Genomic DNA, 20000 nt, shown 5'->3' with positions numbered 1-20000 from the left:
GACGGGGATGGGGACGGGGGTTGCTGCCTTGCTATTTCGCCGTGGCCGCAGCCGCCGTCCTCAGGTCAATGTGAAGATTGTGCCGCACGAGGAAGTTTCGCGAGGGCGGCCTCTAACAGGTCCTCAAGGTGGACACTGGGTTTGATAGACGCTGCGCGGCTCCGCGCCGCCGTACAGACAGCGCCCGCACTGTGGACTGTGTAATCCCCCGCTTTTGGAAAACATGTTATTAAGGCCTCTTAACGTCTGAACCGATGCACTGTGCGACCGGGTGTGAGGTTTAGAGAAAAATGTCGCTCTTGATCAAAATATCCTCGACATGAGAAGGAAAAAAAATAAAAAGAGGGGGAAAAAAATAAGAAAATGCGTCGGAGTACTGGACGCACCACTGGAAAGTAAGGTCTCTAGACGACGGTATTATCGCACAAAATGTCAAATTGGCACAATCAACTCGATATTAATCCACGATACACTGCTGTTATTGTGTGTGTTTTGCCAACCTGAATAAAATAACCAGCAGGGCTTAAATCAGAAAAGATTTGCTGCCTAATTACGGACAGAACCGCGGCCCTGGAGACCCAGCTGGGACTACTGCGGGCCCTCTCCGGTCTACTTTATCGTGCTGTGTGACATGAGCTCAGCGGAGCAGCCAGCACACACTCACACACGCACACACACACAACCGTACACAAACACACACACACACACACACACACACACACACACACACGTGCCATGGCCTCCTCTTGGCCAATCACAGCGACCGCAAGCACATTAGCTCTAGTTATGGTGACACACTCATTACCGGCCTCCCTTTCTACAAACATGCTTTGTAGATGAAGTAGTGAGTGAGCAGAGTGGGCAGTTAATCCTCGAAATAAGTAAGGCAGGGCCACCAGGAAATAACCGACGCTCTGCATATATGTGATGTAAGCCATGACTAATATAGTGGGAAGGGTAGATGGATTGATGGATATCTCTATCCACCACCTCTATCATCTACTCTCAATCCGTTATCCTCTACTCTCTAACCTCGTACCTCTATTTCCATCCTCTACCTCTATACTCTATCCTTTACCCTTTACCCTTCATCCCCTAACTCTGTCCTCTATCTATATCTTCTATCTTCTAGTCTCACCCTCTACGCACACACAATACATCCTAATTTAAGTACAACTATTATATTTTCAAGCATGAATGCGAACAGCACAAGTGTTCAGTTTCCTTTGTTCATCATATCTCAAGAGCAAAGCTGTCGGAGGTCGAGACAGCGGGCTGGCAAAGGGTTCGGAAAAGGAAGGCATCGCAAACAAGAACGCTGAGCGGCAGGGGTTGTTTCCATTCCCCTTTCACTCTTTGTCTCTTTTACGGTTTAACCGTACATCGCGTGTTAATGCTTAACAAAAGCGTTTGAACGGTTCACATCACACGTTGATTAAATGGTGAGATCGTGCGGAAAAACATTTGTCTTCGATTCACCTCAAGTTGGAAGTAAGAAGCGGCCGTGTTTCCAAGACACGCTTCAACCCCAACATTATCGATGAGCGTGTTCGCACCGAGACCCAACGCTCTGCAAAACACTTTCCCCCCCAAACATATGAATCCACTTATCCACGGTACGATCACACGTGTACTTAAAATATCCCCTGGGGGGGGATCAGTAGATCGATAGATATAGATACACATCTTTATTAATCCCCGGGAGGGGGGGGGGGTCCGGTTCTACTCACCCTGCCCCCGCGTGCCCGGGGCTGGTCAGCGAGGGCAGGGGGCTCTCAGCGCCCACCATGGAGGCCTTCATCCCGGGGTACCCCGTCCGGGACTCTTGGGGTGGGGGGAGGTACTGGGGGCCAGGCCTCTTGTGGAGTACCGCGCTGCCGGAGTACATGTCTGCGAGACACACGGACGACGTCGGCCCCGATGTGTAGGAGACATAATGGTGTGTCATTAAATTATTTTTAACACGTACACACACACACAACACACACACACAACACACACACACACACACACACACACACACACACACACACACACACACACAGACAGACACACAAACACAAGCAGGAGCACACACACACAACCACACGCACACACACGCATTCGTTGAGACATGCAAACACAAAAGCATGCATGTGCCCACGCGGGCACACACACACACACACACACACACACACACACACACACACACACACACACACACACACACACACACACACACACACACACACACACACAGATCACAGGAACAGGGATTGCTGCACGGTGTCATAATCTATACAGTATATGCAGTGCTCCAGGTTCTTCGGTACGAGCGCCGTGCCGTAGCTGTGATCAGAAGGTGCTCTCCTCCAGGTCCTCTCTCACCCCTCAAAACACTGACACACTTGTTTCACCGCGGGTAAACATAGCTCCCGCAAACACCGTGCCGTTTCGGAGGCTTTGCCCTCAAATTCTTCTGGGTAAAAACTGTAAGTAGTCTGAAGTAATCGACCCGGACAGCTCTCTCTGGGACGATCCTAACCACCACCACCACCACCACCACCACCACCACCCCTGATCCCCCCCCCCTACTCCTCCTGTGCCAGTTGAGGCTCGGCGAGGCTGACAGTTTCTTGAGCCCGGTTCAGCCATTCAAAGGAAATGCATGTACAAAATAAAAAGGGTGAAGAAAGAAGATGAAGAAAATGAGAGCCTGGCTGGAAAAAGTGTTTACAGTCAGAGAGCGAAGGACAGGAGGGGAGAGGAGGGTAGGAGAGGAGGAGAGGAGAGTAGAGGAGAGGAGGAGAGGGGAGGAGGAGAGGAGAGGAGGGAAGGAGAGGAGGAGAGGAGAGGAAAGGAGAGGAGGAAAGGAGACAGGGACAGGAGAGGAGAGGAGAGGAGAGGAGGAGAGGAGGAGAGGAGAGGAGAGGAGGGGAGGAGAGGAGGAGAGGAGAGTAGAGGAGAGGAGGAGAGGGGAGGAGGAGAGGAGGGAAGGAGAGGAGGAGAGGAGAGGAGAGGAGAGGAAAGGAGAGGAGAGGAGAGGAGAGGAGGAAAGGAGAGGAGGAGAGGAGAGGAGAGGAGGAGAGGAGGAAAGGAGACAGGGACAGGAGAGGAGAGGAGAGAAGAGGAGGAGAGGAGGAGAGGAGAGGAGAGGAGGAAAGGAGACAGGGACAGGAGAGGAGAGTAGAGGAGGAGAGGAGAGGAGAGGAGAGTAGAGGAGAGGAGGGGAGGAGAGGAGGAAAGGACACAGGGACAGGAGAGGAGAGGAGAGGAGAGGAGAGGAGGAGAGGAGGAGAGGAGAGGAGAGGAGAGGAGAGGAGAGGAGGGAAGGAGAGGAGGAGAGGAGAGTAGAGGAGAGGAGGAGAGGGGAGGAGGAGAGGAGGGAAGGAGAGGAGGAGAGGAGAGGAAAGGAGAGGAGAGGAGAGGAGAGGAGGAAAGGAGAGGAGGAGAGGAGAGGAGGAGAGGAGAGGAGAGGAGAGGAGGAAAGGAGACAGGGACAGGAGAGGAGAGGAGAGAAGAGGAGGAGAGGAGGAGAGGAGAGGAGAGGAGGAAAGGAGACAGGGACAGGAGAGGAGAGTAGAGGAGGAGAGGAGAGGAGAGGAGAGTAGAGGAGAGGAGGGGAGGGGAGGAGAGGAGGAAAGGACACAGGGACAGGAGAGGAGAGGAGAGGAGAGTAGAGGAGGGAAGGAGATGAGGAGGGGAGGAGAGTAGTGGAGGGAAGGAGATGAGGGGGACAGGAGAACACAAGAATGGAGGAGCAAAGGAGAAGACAAGGAGTTGAGGAGGAGCGAGGAGAGGAGGAGAAGAGAGGAGGGGAGGAGAGGAGAGGAGAGACGAAGAGACGGTACGATGAGAGGAGATTAGGACAGCAGAGGAGAGGAGAGGAGAGGAAAGGAGAAGGAAATAAGCGTCTGAGGTCCACGCTGAAAAGTTAAGATAAATCAGTGTGAACAAGCAACCGAGTAAGAATAATAGTCTACACTATATTTCATCTATCCTCCCTCTTTCAATGTTGGAGCCGTGCTGCCATGGTAACCTATCTGATCTCCCCTTTCTTACGTGAACACGTATGCCTTGAAATGTTGTAGCTGTCCCGCGTTCTGTATCCACGCCCTGCACTGCCCGGCACAATCTCAGGATTTCAATCTGCTTCTTTCTTTCCTGTCTGTCGGTCCATTTGCTCTGTCATTACTTTGCGCATTTTCTCTGCATCCTGCAGCACTTTCAGCGGCATCGTCACGTGTGCAAGGTGCCAAATAAACAAAGCTTTGCATCGTCATCCTCATCATCCTCATCCTTATTATCATTTTCAGCTCGATGACGCCGGCGTCCGACCTGACCTGCGAAGCCGTCTGTTCCGGGCCCGGGGGAGGGGCCGCCCTTCATCCCGGCCGCAGGGTTCTGCTGGTTGCCGACGGCGCCGACGCCACCGCCGCTGGAGACGTGGAGGTGCTGCCGGGCGAGGCAGTAGCTCAGCATGTCCGACTCCAACATGGAGGGCAGCGGGGCCTGTGGCGGACAGGAGAGGGAGACACCCAGAGGGGTAATCCGAGGGATTCAACGTACTTAGTTTCATTTATTGGTGCACGACTTTGAGGTTACCGTTTGACTCCGTTATGTTTTATGAATCGGGGACATTGGGCACTTCACGTTAGACTTTGCACAGAAGAGATTTCGGGCTTAAGATGAATGCAGCGTTTAGCCCTGGCGGGCGAATCTCCCGACCCGCAACGAGATCAGAAGTGTCCATTTAGTTTGAAACTGACAGATAGGACTGAACACAACCTCCTTTGGATTATCGATCGTCTTTATTTGATTTGCAATTGTTAGGGAGGGCTCAAGAGAGGGCATTCTAACAGTAATTTGATTCGCCAGTACGGCCGTAAACAGCGCAGAATCTGCGTGCGTGAGTGCGAAGACGTGCAATTTGATCAAAGCCGCTGCTGAGCTCCCTATAACAACAACATGTATTCACCCAACGGCAGATGAATAACGCATTGTGCTGCTCATTGTCTATTACTCCGATCTGTCAGAGATACAGTGTGTTCTCATCACAGCAGCCGTTCTTACTGTTCCATTCTGGCAGAACGGAAACTTTGTAGAAGATGCCTGGTTCTCATTCTTTTGTTGTTGTTTCTTTTCGCTTTGGTACAGCTTTAGCCCGGTGACCAAAATCCCCAACTTTCTCTGGGTGACACCATCCCAGAGCGGTCTAGAACAATGGCCCTGTGTACCATGCAGCTTTAAGGCAGCGTACCCCACGGGCCGAGGCAGCGCCCAAAACGGGCCATCTCCAGAACAACACACCCTGCCATGCACACACCCAACCAACCACACACCCAACCAACCACTCACCCAACCAACCAACCACACACCCAACCAACCACTCACCCAACCAACCACTCACCCAACCAACCACACACCCAACCAACCACACACCCAACAAACCACACCCAACCAACCACACACCCAACCAACCACTCACCCAACCAACCACACACCCAACCAACCACTCACCCAACCAACCACACACCCAACCAACCACACACCCAACCAACCACACACCCAACCAACCACTCACCCAACCAACCACACACCCAACAAACCACACCCAACCAACCACACACCCAACCAACCACACACCCAACCAACCACACACCCAACCAACCACACACCCAACCAACCACACACCCAACCACACATCCATTACACCCAAACTAAACACACAACCATCACAACACACCCATTACATAGACCTAACCACACACCCATATCACCACACCAACCAATCACCACACCAACCCCAGGCCAACCACTCATCCATTCCACCACACACACACACCACCAACCACTCATCCACTCCCCCATCCTCCCAGACATTTCCATTTCCTGTGCTTCCGGTTTCAGATGAAAGTCATCTTTTTTATTTTCTTCTTAATGCTAAATGGAAAACACGCCCAGGAGACTTCCATTATACGGTGCAGCACACAGGAAGAAGCAGAACTTATTCCGTCTGATGTGGGGGTCTCAAGGCGAGCTTTTCAGACACCGGGACTCAAACAGGACGCACGGTCGCACCAAAGATAGTTTGGTGCAGAAACTGCAATGGCAGCGTCCACAGGGTCGCTAGTCTGCGTTTAGGGTCGTTAGTCTGCGTTTAGGGTCGCTAGTCTGCGTTTAGGGTCGTTAGTCTGCGTTTAGGGTCGCTAGTCTGCGTTTAGGGTCGTTAGTCTGCGTTTAGAGTCGTTAGTCTGCGTTTAGGGTCGTTAGTCTGCGTTTAGGGTCGTTAGTCTGCGTTTAGAGTCGTTAGTCTGCGTTTAGGGTCGTTAGTCTGCGTTTAGGGTCGTTAGTCTGCGTTTAGAGTCGTTAGTCTGCGTTTAGAGTCGTTAGTCTGCGTTTAGGGTCGTTAGTCTGCGTTTAGGGTCGTTAGTCTGCGTTTAGAGTCGTTAGTCTGCGTTTAGGGTCGCTAGTCTGCGTTTAGGGTCGTTAGTCTGCGTTTAGAGTCGCTAGTCTGCGTTTAGGGTCGCTAGTCTGCGTTTAGGGTCGTTAGTCTGCGTTTAGGGTCGTTAGTCTGCGTTTAGAGTCGTTAGTCTGCGTTTAGGGTCGTTAGTCTGCGTTTAGAGTCGTTAGTCTGCGTTTAGAGTCGTTAGTCTGCGTTTAGGGTCGCTAGTCTGCGTTTAGGGTCGTTAGTCTGCGTTTAGAGTCGTTAGTCTGCGTTTAGGGTCGTTAGTCTGCGTTTAGAGTCGTTAGTCTGCGTTTAGGGTCGTTAGTCTGCGTTTAGAGTCGTTAGTCTGCGTTTAGAGTCGTTAGTCTGCGTTTAGGGTTGTTAGTCTGCGTTTAGGGTCGTTAGTCTGCGTTTAGAGTCGTTAGTCTGCGTTTAGGGTCGTTAGTCTGCGTTTAGGGTCGTTAGTCTGCGTTTAGAGTCGTCTTCGTTGGTGCCGACCCAGCAGAGTCTGATCCGCTTCAGTGTATGGTGCAACTGGACTATGAACCGGCCTTAACCAACCAACCAACTCAACCAACTCGCCACCAACTAACCAACCAACCACACAGACTCAACCTCCCAAATAACCAACCACACGCTCTAACTAACTAACCAGCAACACAACCCAGCGTATCAACCACAGATGCAACCAACTAACCAACCCACCACAGACTCATCCACTTAACCAACTGATTAATGAACCAACCACACACACACACACCCGCCCAACCAACGGCCCAAACACAACAAAAAAAGAAAATAAAATCATGAACATTCAAAGAACCAAAAGAACAAACACAGCCGGATTCGGGACGTTGGGCATCGGCACGGTGATAAGCGGCGGTAATGGGAGTGACTCATGGGTTTTCCAGCGGAACGCTGCGATAGTTTACCAGCACTCCCTTTGATATCCGGGAGTCCCATGTGGACCGGGTCCAGGCACAAAGCTCTCTGGTTCGGGCTGCGTTCGCCGTGTCACTACTCACACAGCACAGCAGGTTCCGCTTAAGGCCGTTGTGCGCCTGACGTGCACGGGAATACAAAGACGAGCTCCGGCGTGGACGACGCTCCATAGAAAACAAACACATCCCAGATAGCAATGGGATGGGGGGGGGGGGGGGGGGGGGGGGGCACGGAACAATAGCTTTACTATTCTCACTTCCAGGGATCAGTGTGTGTGTGTGTGTGTGTTAGGGGGGGGTTTGTGCGTGCGTGTTGGTGTGTGAGTGTGTGAGTGAGTTTAATATTGTTCCCTGTCCAGTAAATACTTCTATTGTAGCAAACATCACACACACATATGTACGCAGGCATATTCTACTTTCTCTTTTTTTTATTTACACAACTATTTTGTATTTATATAACTTGGCAGCATTTCCCTTCAGGGTATGAAGAACAATTACACAGTGTGTGTGTGTGTGTGTGTGTACCTGGTGTGCTTGTGTGTATTATGTACCTGGTGTGTGTGTACCTGGTGTGTGTGTGTGTGTGTGTGTGTGTGTGTGTGTGTGTGTGTGTGTGTGTGTGTGTGTGTGTGTACCTGGTGTGCTTGTGTGTATGTACCTGGTGTGTGTGTACCTGGTGTGTGTGTGTGTGTGTGTGTGTGTGTGTGTGTGTGTGTGTGTGTGTGTGTGTGTGTGTGTGTGTGTGTGTGTGTGTGTGTGTGCGTGTGTGTGTGTGTGCGTGTGTGTGTGTGTGTACCTCTCTCTCCGGGTGGCCCCGGGCCGAGTGGGACTTGACGTGCTTGCGCAGGGAGCTTGGGTCGGTGTAGCGCTTGGTGCATCCGGGGACCTGGCAGGCGTACGGCTTCTGAGGGCGAGGTCAGAACCGGCAGGTCAGTCAGAACAACACCAGAGGAGACGCAGGAGAACCAGGCAGAGAACTAGACACAAACGGCCGCCATAAAAACTAACGAAATTGAGTGCAGGGTGACGGAAAATAAAAATAAATATGGAGTAAGGAATTTGGAAATATTTCAGTTAAACAACGTCAACAGAATACTGTCCTTTGTTATCGCAGGCAGTGAACCTCTCAGTGCTAACCGTTACCAAACTAACGATAAAGTGTAGTTATAGCATAATAAGATTATAACTAGGACAAAAGGCTTGTTGAACAAAGATAAAATGTTGACTCACTTCACTTTTCATCTGTTTGCGTGAGGAGGAAAGGGAAAAAACTGGTAGTAAAATAATGAAATACAGATTTGTATTTGTTGACTCTTTTTTATTAAATAACAGGAATACCAAATGTATGTGTTAAAGCTAAAGCCTTTATTGGCTGCTACACAGGCAGAAATACAAATCGAAGATCTGCCTTTTTTCTGTAGTGGGACATCGTTGCAATTAAATGAAATATCGCATCCAACATACACTTAGATGTGAAAAAAACATTGAGTTATGGCTAACAAAATGTGTCGGTGTTGAGCAACTCCTGCTCAACGTTGCTGCCCTCGGAACGCTTAAATGTAAAATAATAAATAATAAATCAACTTCAGGTTCATGTATATCTGCCAAATGAAGTCTTTCCAGCTGCCGTCCCGCAAACACAAACCGCTACATCGCAACGTTCAACAGCAACCTAATTTAAGTCTGTTCGCTCTTGCAGTAATATCTATCACATTACGTATCCCAGCGAGATGGAACGTCTTATTGTATCTACGGAATATAGATTTGTCAATCTGCAGTTATGCGTTCCAAAATAATAATTAAAAAAGCCAGCGTGTCATAAATCCGCCAGAGCTCTGACACCAGTTTCCATCCCATGATTGAGGACTCCAAGCTCGGGGCCAGCTGTTAATCTCACGTTTATTAGCCGGTTCAAAACCATAAAAGAATTCAGGAAAATGGCTTATGTCTCATGTCGTGGTGCCCACCACATCATCTCATGTACCATTCTATCCGCTATCCCAAAGACACCGCAATGAAATCGGAGATGTGTTTTTTCTTTTTTTGGGATTACTGGAATATACCCGCCACGGCGTCATTAAGAATAGTAAAACGGGGCTTTATTGCAGGATTCTGCTAATAGCATGTTGATGCACCGTGTTGTGGAATGTTTTAAATGTATCTCATGCTGTTGTGTGCTCAATAAAACAAGAAGGAAGAGCGCAATAGGAGTCGGGCACAACTAATTAATGTTTTTTTAAGTGTGTGTGTGTGTGTGTGTGTGTGTGTGTGTGTGTGTGTGTGTGTGTGTGTGTGTGTGTGTGTGTGTGTGCGTGCTTGCAAGCTTTCATGCATTTTACCTGGACTGTACTTAAGAGGAGCTGAAGTAGCCCTGCACCAATCAGAGAGCAGCTTGCCCGCTAGAGGCCAGCTTCTGCACCAATCAGAGAGCAGCTTGCGACCACAGAGGGCTGCGATGATTTTTTTACTGCTGTGCTTATGACATCACTTCCGGTTGGATGAAATTGGTCATACTAGGCCTGATTATGTCATCACTCCGGAGTTGACTAAATGCAGTTAACTTAATTTATCCTGGAATATATGGAATACGGTCTGTGTGTGTGTGTGTGCGCGTGTGTGTGTGTATGTTTCGCACATGTATGTGCGTATGTGTGTGTGTCTGTTTGTATTTGTGTGTGTGTATGTGTGTGTGTTTGTGTGTCGGTCACATGTGTGTGTGTTTGTGTGTGTATGTGCATGTCTGTGACAGTGTTAAAGTGTCTTTGTTTTTCCCTTATGTGAGCAAGCTTGTATGTGTGTGTGTGTATTTGTGAACGAGCGTGCGTGCGCATGTGTGTGATTTTAACTGTGCGTGCGTTTGTGTGCGTGTGTGTGCTTGTTCCTAATTGTGTGCATGCGTGCAGGTGTGTGTTTTTACTGTGTGTGTGCGTGTGTGTGTTACTAATTGTGTGCATGCGTGCAGGTGTGTGTCTTTTACTGTGTGTGTGCGTGTGTGTTTCTAACTGTGTGCGTGTGTGTGTGTGTGTGTTTCTAACTGTGTGTGTGTGTGTGTGTGCGTGTGTGTGTGTTTCTAACTGTGTGTGTGTGTGTGTGCGTGTGTGTGTGTTTCTAACTGTGTGTGTGTGTGTGCGTGCGTGCGTGCATGCACGCTCGTGTGTGTTTCTATCTGTGCGTGCGTCTGTGTGATTCTAACTGTGTGCGTGTGTGTGTGTGCGTGCGTGTGTGCGTGCGCTTTGAACTGCGTGCGTGTGTGTGTGTGCGTGCGTGTGTGCGTGCGCTTCGAACTGCGTGCGTGTGTGTGTGTGTGTGCGTGCCCACCGTGTCCAGGTGTGTGCGCTGGTGCTTGGCGCGGTCGCTGGAGTTGCTGAAGGCCTTCAGGCAGCCGGGGTGCTGGCACACGTACGGCTTCTCCCCCGTGTGGCTGCGCAGGTGGATCTTCAGGTTCTCCAGCCGCGAGAAGGCCTTGGAGCAGCCCTCGAACTGCAGGGGACACACACAGACCGACACGGGGTCACACCACGGGGTCAGGCCACGGGGTCAGGCCACGGGGTCAGGCCAAGGGGGAACCAGGGGGACGGCGTCGGACGCAACACACCGCTTCACTGGGGTGGCGTTGGGTAACACAGGGCTTGGTCCTAACACTCATTATCAGTCTGCTCCTTTGAGGCATCTCTCTCTCTCTCCTCTCTCTCTCTCTCTCTCTCTCTCTCTCTCTCTCTCTACGGCCAGACTAAGCGGGGCCTGCCCGTAATTCCGACGTCTCAATGGTCCGAAATATTTCCCATTGGATCGACATGCCACTATGCCGACGGTTCAATGTTACGAAAACGGAACCCATTGGTCCGAAGGGCCGTTTGTCCGACTTTTCAAAAAGGGGGCGCATTAGGCCGACGGTTCAATATGCCGAATAGGCCTATAAAGGGTTTTATACCTCGCCCGCGCTCTCTCTCTCTCTCTCTCTTTTGTCACTTTAATCTCCAATATTCATCGTGAACGTGATATGTAGGCATAGGATGTATTTTGGTGCTTAGGGTGAGAGAGAGAGAGAGAGAGAGAGAGAGAGAGAGAGAGAGAGAGAGAGAGAGAGAGAGAGACGCCACATTAAGTGCTTTGAGCTCTGGCCTGTGAATATACTATAATGTTTACATTTCTCACTCATCTACTCATTGAAATCGGTTGGGAAATGTTCACACTATCGTGCTTTTAAGAGAGAAACGGCAGCTCCTCCTCCGATCACTTGTAGATGTTCACATTCTAAGAGAGGCCAGTCTTTTTGCCTCTCCAATGTGTACTATCCAGAGGTATGACTCCTCCCCTGACGCTGCCCGGGTACATAAAAGGAGCAGACCCCTCATTAGTGCTATGAGAGACACCTGTGTGCCAGCTCTGTCATCAGGGTGATGGTTCATTGTGTACAAACCCCGTGGACAATCAAATGCATTTTAGATTTAAATCTCATTTAGAGCCAAGGAAATCTTTTCTTTCTTTCTCTAGTACAAAGAACAGATCTCGGTATGTGAGGGATGCATTTCACAAGGAGAACATTTAATTACCTTGGAGGCCTACCTTCTGGGTACCAACATATACACAAGCACCGTGACACCATGGAAACTGATACCAATAAACACTCTCACTGCACACACCAACGCACACACGCCTACACAAAGGCATGCACGTGCATGCACAAACACACTTGTATATGCACACTTATACACACACTTATACTCAAACGCATGCACACGCTGACACACACGTGCACGAACACGCAACAACAAACCTACACACACACGCCTACACAAACACACCTACACACAAACACATGCCTACACAAACAACCACACACACACACACACACACACACACACACACACACACACACACACACACACACTCAGAGGGCACTAAAAGAGTGAGAAGAGGTTCCGTGGTGGACTCTGGTGAAAGCGTTTTCCTTGGCCATGTCCCAAGCTCAAAGTAACCGCTACACTCTGCTAGCATCCAGCGGCTCTCAGGTAGCTCCAGCTCCAACAGCAGGTCCTGCCACACGGCTTTCACACAAAAATGCTACTTCTTTGCAACACAGCAGGAAACGCTACGGCCAAAAGTCAGACAAAATGCGGAGTCACTGTTTCAAAATATCCGCATACATGTGATTCTCTTCCATTAACAATATATGAAGACATGCTGAGGTTCTTTGTTTTTATAGGTCTTGACAATGTCACTGTTATTATAGGAATTGCAAAATATGATGTTTTGTTTCAAGGAAAAAAAATACTTGATTTAATAATAGCCCGCGGAATAACGGCCAAGCATTGTTTGGAGAAGAAAAAGAATCAAAACAATTTAAGCTTGTGGATAGAAATACTTTTAAAGAGTAGCTCCACAGACATTGGAAGCTTATGAGATTAGGATGTGGTCTTGGAAGGGGACATATTGTGTTATGGCAAACCACTGTTAAAACAGCTCCGGGGTGTTCAGAATTCAACCCAGGTACTGGTACAGTATAATAAGACCCTGTGTCTTGTAATGAAAAATCTCTGCCTCTTCCCTGCCGGTCCTCAGGGCGCGTGCAACGGCACTTACCTAACGCTCATTCCATGGGTTTTATTTGGACCTGCTAATGAGCCAATAAATGTCTTTCAGTTCATTTACTTTAACAAGCTCTGATACAAAAGACAAAGACAGCACTGGATTGATCCAGCGCTGGAGAGAGCAAACAGAATGCCTGCGAGAGGAAAATTAAACAATAACAATACAACAGATCAACCCGCTGTGATGTTTTATGGATGATGGTGAACGGTAATCAGAGCAGTACTAACACACACACCTATATGAGCTTATACACACCTTCACACACTAGCAGGCACGCACACACACATACACTCACACACACACACAGTCGCAGGCATACACACACACATGCATGAATGCCGAACACACAAACACACCCATACACTAGCAGGCAACGAAACACACGTACACACACACACACACACACACACTAGCAGGCACGCACACACACACACACACACACACACACACACACACACACACACACACACACACACACACACACAGATAAAAGCCTAATGCCTGATGAGGTTTCATGTGTGTGGTAAGGCCTACTGATGGTGTAATATTCTATATACTGGTGTAATCGGATAACCATAAACATTTCAACGAGGACTTCATGTCACTTTTCAACAACTTCCAGGCCGTCACACTTTAGGTTCATCAATCACCTTTATTGGGCAGAGGGTTATTGGAATGGAAGTGGTTGAACCAAAGGACACTACTGCATATGCATTCAATCTCGCCCATTCCAATCCCTTTCCCCTCAATGTTAACGACAGTTTAAAAGAAACAGAGAAAAAAAAGAAATCACACAATGAAACATTATCCATGAGATTATACGTGTCTTCTAAGAAGAAACACATTTCCTGTGTCTTTCGCTGGTTACCAAATTAAGCACAGCTTTATCTCAGCTCTTCAGATTTAATCGATTGATGGGCTTTTTTGCCGGGGTACGTCAGCATGGGTTTGAATCCCCACACAGCCTCTCTGTATGTTAAGGATGGGAATAGGACATCACTGAGAATGCTCTGTCTATTTCTCTTCCCCAAACATACCACATTGTTGACGTCAGTGTTCTGCAAAGACATCAATTTTAATGACATTCCTATTCTTTTCCCTTGACTGCATTCCTCTGACCTCAAGAACCGAAAATACCCACAGATGCACTGATCTTCAGGCTGGGATTCAACAGAGACACGGATAATGTGTGATATTGTCAGGTGATTTTTTTTGTACTTGGTTTCCCAGGCGTGTCTTATCATCAGAGTTAATAGGTGTTGAGTCTCCCTCTGAAAGACTGCATGCGTCTGGATATTAATGTTTTAACACATTCAAGCATCTGTGAGCGCCACGATAATAACATAGGCAGGCTGGCTGCGAGGGATTCTCTGGTGATGAATGCAGGGAAAATGTCTGGAGAGTTTGAGTGTACGGTCGGAGAAATGACAGCTCAGCTCGAGCCCTGACGTTATGAGCCGGTAAATGAGCAGGAATTAATTAGCAAACACTGAGTTCATTCATAAGAATTAATAATGTTTCCATACGACCGCCCCGGCAATAACTTGGTTCTTGCATTTGGGACCCAGCAGCGTAGAGAATTGAAACGACAGCTTCCGCTTTGGGACGTCATTCCACTGTGATTAATATCTCCTTTCTGTCATCAATGCCTTTCAGCATTGCATTTCGTCTTATTAATCATGCACAGGCCACACAAACACATTAATATGTTTACAAGCTGGCGGCGTATGAGGTCATTTTGATGCACAAATGTTATTTTAACACGAAACAGGCCCCTGCCATTTCAGCTTGTGGATTAGGGACAGACAGCTAGCATGCGAGGGGTGTGACGGGGAAACGAATGGGTGTGTTGGTCACATCTCATTGACAGCCACATGGAGATGGACTTTACAAGAAATACACAGGTTCCTTATGTGACGGTGGGATTCTGCCCATACCGATTGGCCCGGTTTGCGTGTCAGAGAGTATTTAACTGTTGCCAGAGTTGTGGGTGAAGGAGGCTTGGGGTCATTGTTGAACCTCATAGGACAAGGTTGTCAGTCCGCTCTGTGGGCACTAGGACAGGAGAACACCTTAAGGTGCTTGCACGCCGCCGCGCGGCGACCGCCCTCATCACTGCCTCGCTGCCGGAGGGGTCAGCGCGGCGGTGTGAAGGGCCCGGCGCTTTCAAAAGCGGCTGCTGCTGCCGCCGCAGAAAGTTTCAACGCGGGGATAGCTGAGCGGTAGGGCAAAATCTGAGCGCGTTCACGTGGGCGGCAACCGCTTCCTGGTTTTCAGCCTCTTTTGTAACCGCCTCCCCTCTGCCGCCCTTCCCTCACTGAAATGAACGGAGGCGGCGAGTTGCCGCGCGGCGGTGTGAAAGCAGCTTTAAGGTCTTTAGGTGCCGGTGTAGAGCGGTTGTTGAGGAAGTACGGCTGTGCTTGCGCTGGAACATCGAGCACGTTGCCATGCTTGGGTACCGCGCCTGGTATATATCGTGTAAAACAAATGATAAAAGTAATAGTTGAACGTTGCACAAATGTAGGTTGTTAGTCACTTTCCCCCCCCTGAGGTTTAGAAGGTGTCCTCTGAGTCTGAGGTTCCCTCGTTCTGGACGACATGGTTGTGAGCGATGGGTGGCTGGGCCCAACTAATGGCTCTTTCAAGCAGGAGGCCACATTGCCAGCCACTGTGACAACGTTATATTTGCTACGCCATCGACTTATCCGCAGTAATTGCAGGTATTGGCCATCATCTCGCGAACCCCTGAAGGTTTATCTCCCACGTCGGAAGCCACTGGTGTCACGGTAAAGGGCTGATTATGGTCCCACGTTCTCGCAACGCAATGACGACTTTATGGTTCTGCGTCGGGTTTTAGTGAGCGGACCAATCGCAGCCCTCGCTGCTGCGTCGCCTCGACGGAAGTTAAACATTTTTGGGAGGCGCGCGTCCGGCCCCTGGCGGTGGACGCAAGGAGGGTCCGCAAGGACGTAAGGGGTCCGTAACCCCCTTTGCGTTGCGTGGACGTGGGACCACGATCAGCCCTTTAGAGGGAGCTAAACCGTTGTCCTAAATGAGTTGAAAGATGAAAAGAAAGAAATCGGCAAAAAGCGACGTTACAAAAACCGCAGAAGCCCGTCGACAAAGGGAACAGACTTACCATACATTTATTAGGCTTCTCCCCCGAATGCACCCTCATGTGGATGAGCAGCTTGTAGCGGGCGTTGAACGGCTTGTGGCGCCGCACGCAGCCCGCCCAGAAGCACGTGAACTCCTCCCCCTTGCGCTGGTCGATGTGCGCCTTCTCGATGTGCCGGACCAGCTCCTCCTGGTGGTCGTAGGCGGCGCTGCACTCCGCCCAGCCGCAGAGCTGGCCCTCCGGCTCCTCCGCCGCCGCCGCCGCCGCCGCCGCCGCCGCCGCCGCCGCCGCCGCCGCCGCCGCCGCCGCCCCGTGGTTCCCGGGGGCGTCGCCGGAGCGCCGCGGGGAGCGGCCGCCGTCGGGGGGGTCCCCCGGGTCGAGGCCCGGCTCGGGCGGGGCCCGCTGGCTCTGGTAGAAGGGCCCGCCCCTCTGCTGGCAGGCGGGGGGGAAGCACTCCGCCTTGCAGGGCGCGGGGTGTTCCGCCGGCTCCTGCTTGATGGGGGGCGGGGGGAAGTCGTCCCGGGGGCCCTGGCGCTGGCGGGGGTCCTCGGCGAGGGCCATCCCGCGGCCCGCCGCCGGGAACCCGCGGAGCGGCGACGTCAGGGCCGGGTGGGAGGGGGGCGAGGAGAAACAGTGGGCGGGGCCGCCGGGGGAGGGGGAGGAGCCCAGCAGACAGGAAGTGGCCGCGGGGGGCCAGGTGTAGCTCTCGTGCCTCCGGGGGCCGTGTTTGGGCTCCGCCGGCGCCCCGGGGCCGGCGTCCGGGTCGGCCCGGGCGGGGGAGGGGTTGGCCTTGTAGGAGGAGCAGAAGAAGGAGGTGAAGTCCGGCCCCAGGGGGTCGAGGGACCGGGAGGGCCTGGGGAGGCAGAGGGCCCCCAGGGCCCCCAGGTGGGGGGGCGGCGTGGGGTGGCACGGGCCCCCCGGGGACAGCGGAGGCAGGAAGAAGTCCTCGGGCTCCTCGAACACGCCGCCGCCGAAGCCGGGCAGGGTGAGCTGGGCGTTGGAGGGGCCGAGGTCTGGGGGCCACATGCTGGGGGCCCCGGCTTTGTACTCCTGCCAGAAACAGTGCCTCCTCCTCCTTCTTCTTCTCCTTCTCCGGAGATTGGGTAGATATTGAGTTAGACGGAAGAGAGCGCGCGGGGCTGAGACATCGGCGATCGATCAGGCGTCCCGCGGCGTCCGCTGACACACGACGGTGAATGCGAGCGTCCCAATTGGCGGCCGCTGTAAATCCCCATCGGCTCTTTGTAATCTTTTGTCACGTCATGTTCCAAACTGCTGTGTGGTCAGCGGCTGTGGGGGGACAAAAAAAACATGTTGTTGAGGCCCAGATATAATACTCTTGGACACATTGCAACACTTTCCAACAAACCCATTATCTCTTTCCGGCTTCAAAGAACTCACGCAATAAAATCATACGGACATCCACTGGAAAGACGGCAGTGAGCTGATGAAAAGCACCCGGTCGACGACGGACCCGTGTCACACACTTGTTCAAACTCTCCCCCCTTTTTCCAGAGCCCCGTGGAAGCGCTCCGTCTGAACGGCTCAAAGCGGAGCGGACCTTGTGGAGCGCGCAGCCCCGGTGCGGGAGTCGCCGAAGAACGAAACCTTAACCCAAACAAACGGGACGGCTGCCCTGTCAACGGAGCCTCAATCAAACAGGTTCTGCGACCGACGCCCCCGGCCGCTGTATATTTAGCTTCCTCTGCGCCGTTACGGCCAGTGGCTTCCTCCGCTCTGGCGGGATTCAACGGGGGGGGCTCCACACAGCCATCCGCTTGTGCGGCAGAGGGCCAAATTGAAAATATCAAAACAAAATTCATCCCCCCAAAACGTTTCACAAAACGTGTCCGTTTAGAGACCCACAGAACAGGACTCTCTGTGCCGACTGCAACCTGCAGAGGAGCGTCTGGAAAATATTGTGCTTTAAACATGTGCGGCCTTCACCCCCCCCCCCCCCCCCCCCCCTCGCCACCACCAAACACCACACACCATCACTTACACAGTAGCCCCTCTGGGCCAAGGTCATTGTACGTCCACTGGGGGAAAGAAGGGATTTTCAAGGCTCAAGGCTAAAGGCATCTCCTGGCTTCCTTCTCCTTTTAGGACTCGTGTTTTTCCCTCCGTCAGCCTTTTCGACAACAACAAACACCAACGCTGCTGCGACCCAGGGCGTAGATTACGTAGAGCCCCGGGTTTATACAGGCCTAAAAAAAGGAGACTCAAACTGTACGTTTATGTTTCCTGGTATAACCTGGTTTACGGCTTTACGATTTTTCCGTAAATCGCAGTCGGGGTTCTCCTTCCCCCGCCACCACCACCATCACCACCACCATCACCACCACCATCACCACCACCCCCACCACCACCACCACCACCACCACCACCACCATCACCAGCACCGGATAGCACTGGGGGCCCGTCATGGGAGGGAGGGGGTTCGGATCCTAATTAGAGAGGCTGCTGCCCTGCGTCCCTAATGCGTCGAGGAGATTCATGTTCTGGTGAGGTCGGTTTTGCAAGCCGGGCTTGAAAAAGCGTTTGATGGTAACTCACAGGGACCTGTCTATAGGACGCACATCGGTTTTGTAAATGATAACAGTAATTACTTTAGTTAAACTGGGTTTAGTACACACACACACAAGGGAGGGGGGGAGAGAGAGAGAGAGAGAGAGAGACAGAGACAGAGACAGAGACAGAGACAGAGACAGAGACAGAGACAGAGATGAGAGAGAGAGACAGAGACAGAGAGATACCAACCCACAAAGAACAGACAAAAAAAGTGTCCCCACAAATCTTCAACTCAGGCAGGGAGAGGCTTTCTAAAGTGGCAGTGGTGTGTGGCAGTCCTATAACGACATGCTAACTTGGGTCAGCCATTACACAGCTCTGGCATTTGAGGACAACTTGTTTGTATCAACAATACGCACTTTGGTTGGGGAGGGAATCACAACCTGTGTTGGGCCTTTGGGGGGAAACTGAGACATTGGAAAATAACCAAGTGAAAAGCAGTACACACAGGTATTAATCGAGACGGATTTACTACTATAAACTACATGATGAGGACAGCGATACTGATTCAGTGCTACAGCCTGGAATAATAGAAGCCTTCATGGGAAAAGGATTTGAGAGAAATCCAACAATGTGTTATCACGATGGTCGATTGAAGATCAATGGGTCTATAACCTAACAGAGCAGGACGGTATGTAAAACCCAGAACGCAACGCCGCAACTGACAGTTCAACTGAGAGTCGTTCAGCGGAACACAATCCACCAATATGTTGTTATCTGAACACTCCCAAGACGGTTCATTGGAAAAGACAATGGCCGCCCTAGAGAGTAATCAAAACTGAGACTGAATCTTAGATATATTTTCGTGAATGCTTCATTGTGGAGCTTATAATGGTATGTGTATCTATCGCTCACTGAGTTTTTCTCTCACTCACCACACCAAAACACACACGCACCCACACACACATAGACACGCACGCACACACGCACGCACACACAAACACACAAAAACACACGCACACACAAACAAACACACACAACGCAAACACACATACACAGATTCTCTCTCTCTCACACACACAAATCCACACAAAGACACACACACACACACACACATAAATACCAGCTTTGTCAACGTAACTTTCCCTCTCACCACCCTCTTCATAACCACCGGTGAAAGCATCCATTCCCAAAACCCCGACAGACCAATGCCTTCTGTCGGCTGTCGGGCTAGAAACACCCCCCAAAGGGGAAGGCTCTTCCGTCATTCTCCCGATCAAACCGCACCTCTCCTGTAACACACACTCTGCACCGCATGGCCGATGCAAGCGTTTACAAGCAGGTGCAGACGGGAGAATCGTAGGCTGTACGCAGATGGCAGGAAATTCCAGGCAAATGACAGCGGTGGCTG

The 20000-nt window shown here is 51.0% G+C and overlaps 1 protein-coding gene across 1 annotated transcript; it reads right to left on the bottom strand.

The window, feature by feature from the left end:
* Window positions 1-1418: 1418 nt before the first annotated feature.
* LOC132462585 (zinc finger protein GLIS1) lies at window positions 1419-17831 on the bottom strand. The gene is made up of 7 exons (XM_060058172.1): window positions 17480-17831; window positions 16370-17368; window positions 16100-16324; window positions 10687-10848; window positions 8165-8272; window positions 4323-4491; window positions 1419-1890 (listed from the first exon to the last, which is right to left on the bottom strand). The coding sequence occupies exons 2-7, from the start codon at window positions 17102-17104 to the stop codon at window positions 1727-1729; spliced, it is 1563 nt and encodes a 520-aa protein (XP_059914155.1). The 5' UTR covers window positions 17105-17368; window positions 17480-17831; the 3' UTR covers window positions 1419-1726.
* Between the last annotated feature and the right edge of the window lie 2169 nt (window positions 17832-20000).

This window comes from Gadus macrocephalus, chromosome 8, assembly GCF_031168955.1.
Source record: "Gadus macrocephalus chromosome 8, ASM3116895v1".
NCBI classification, from domain to species: domain Eukaryota; kingdom Metazoa; phylum Chordata; class Actinopteri; order Gadiformes; family Gadidae; genus Gadus; species Gadus macrocephalus.
Note: the sequence above shows the minus strand (reverse complement) of the source record. Positions and strands in the feature narration are given on the sequence as shown.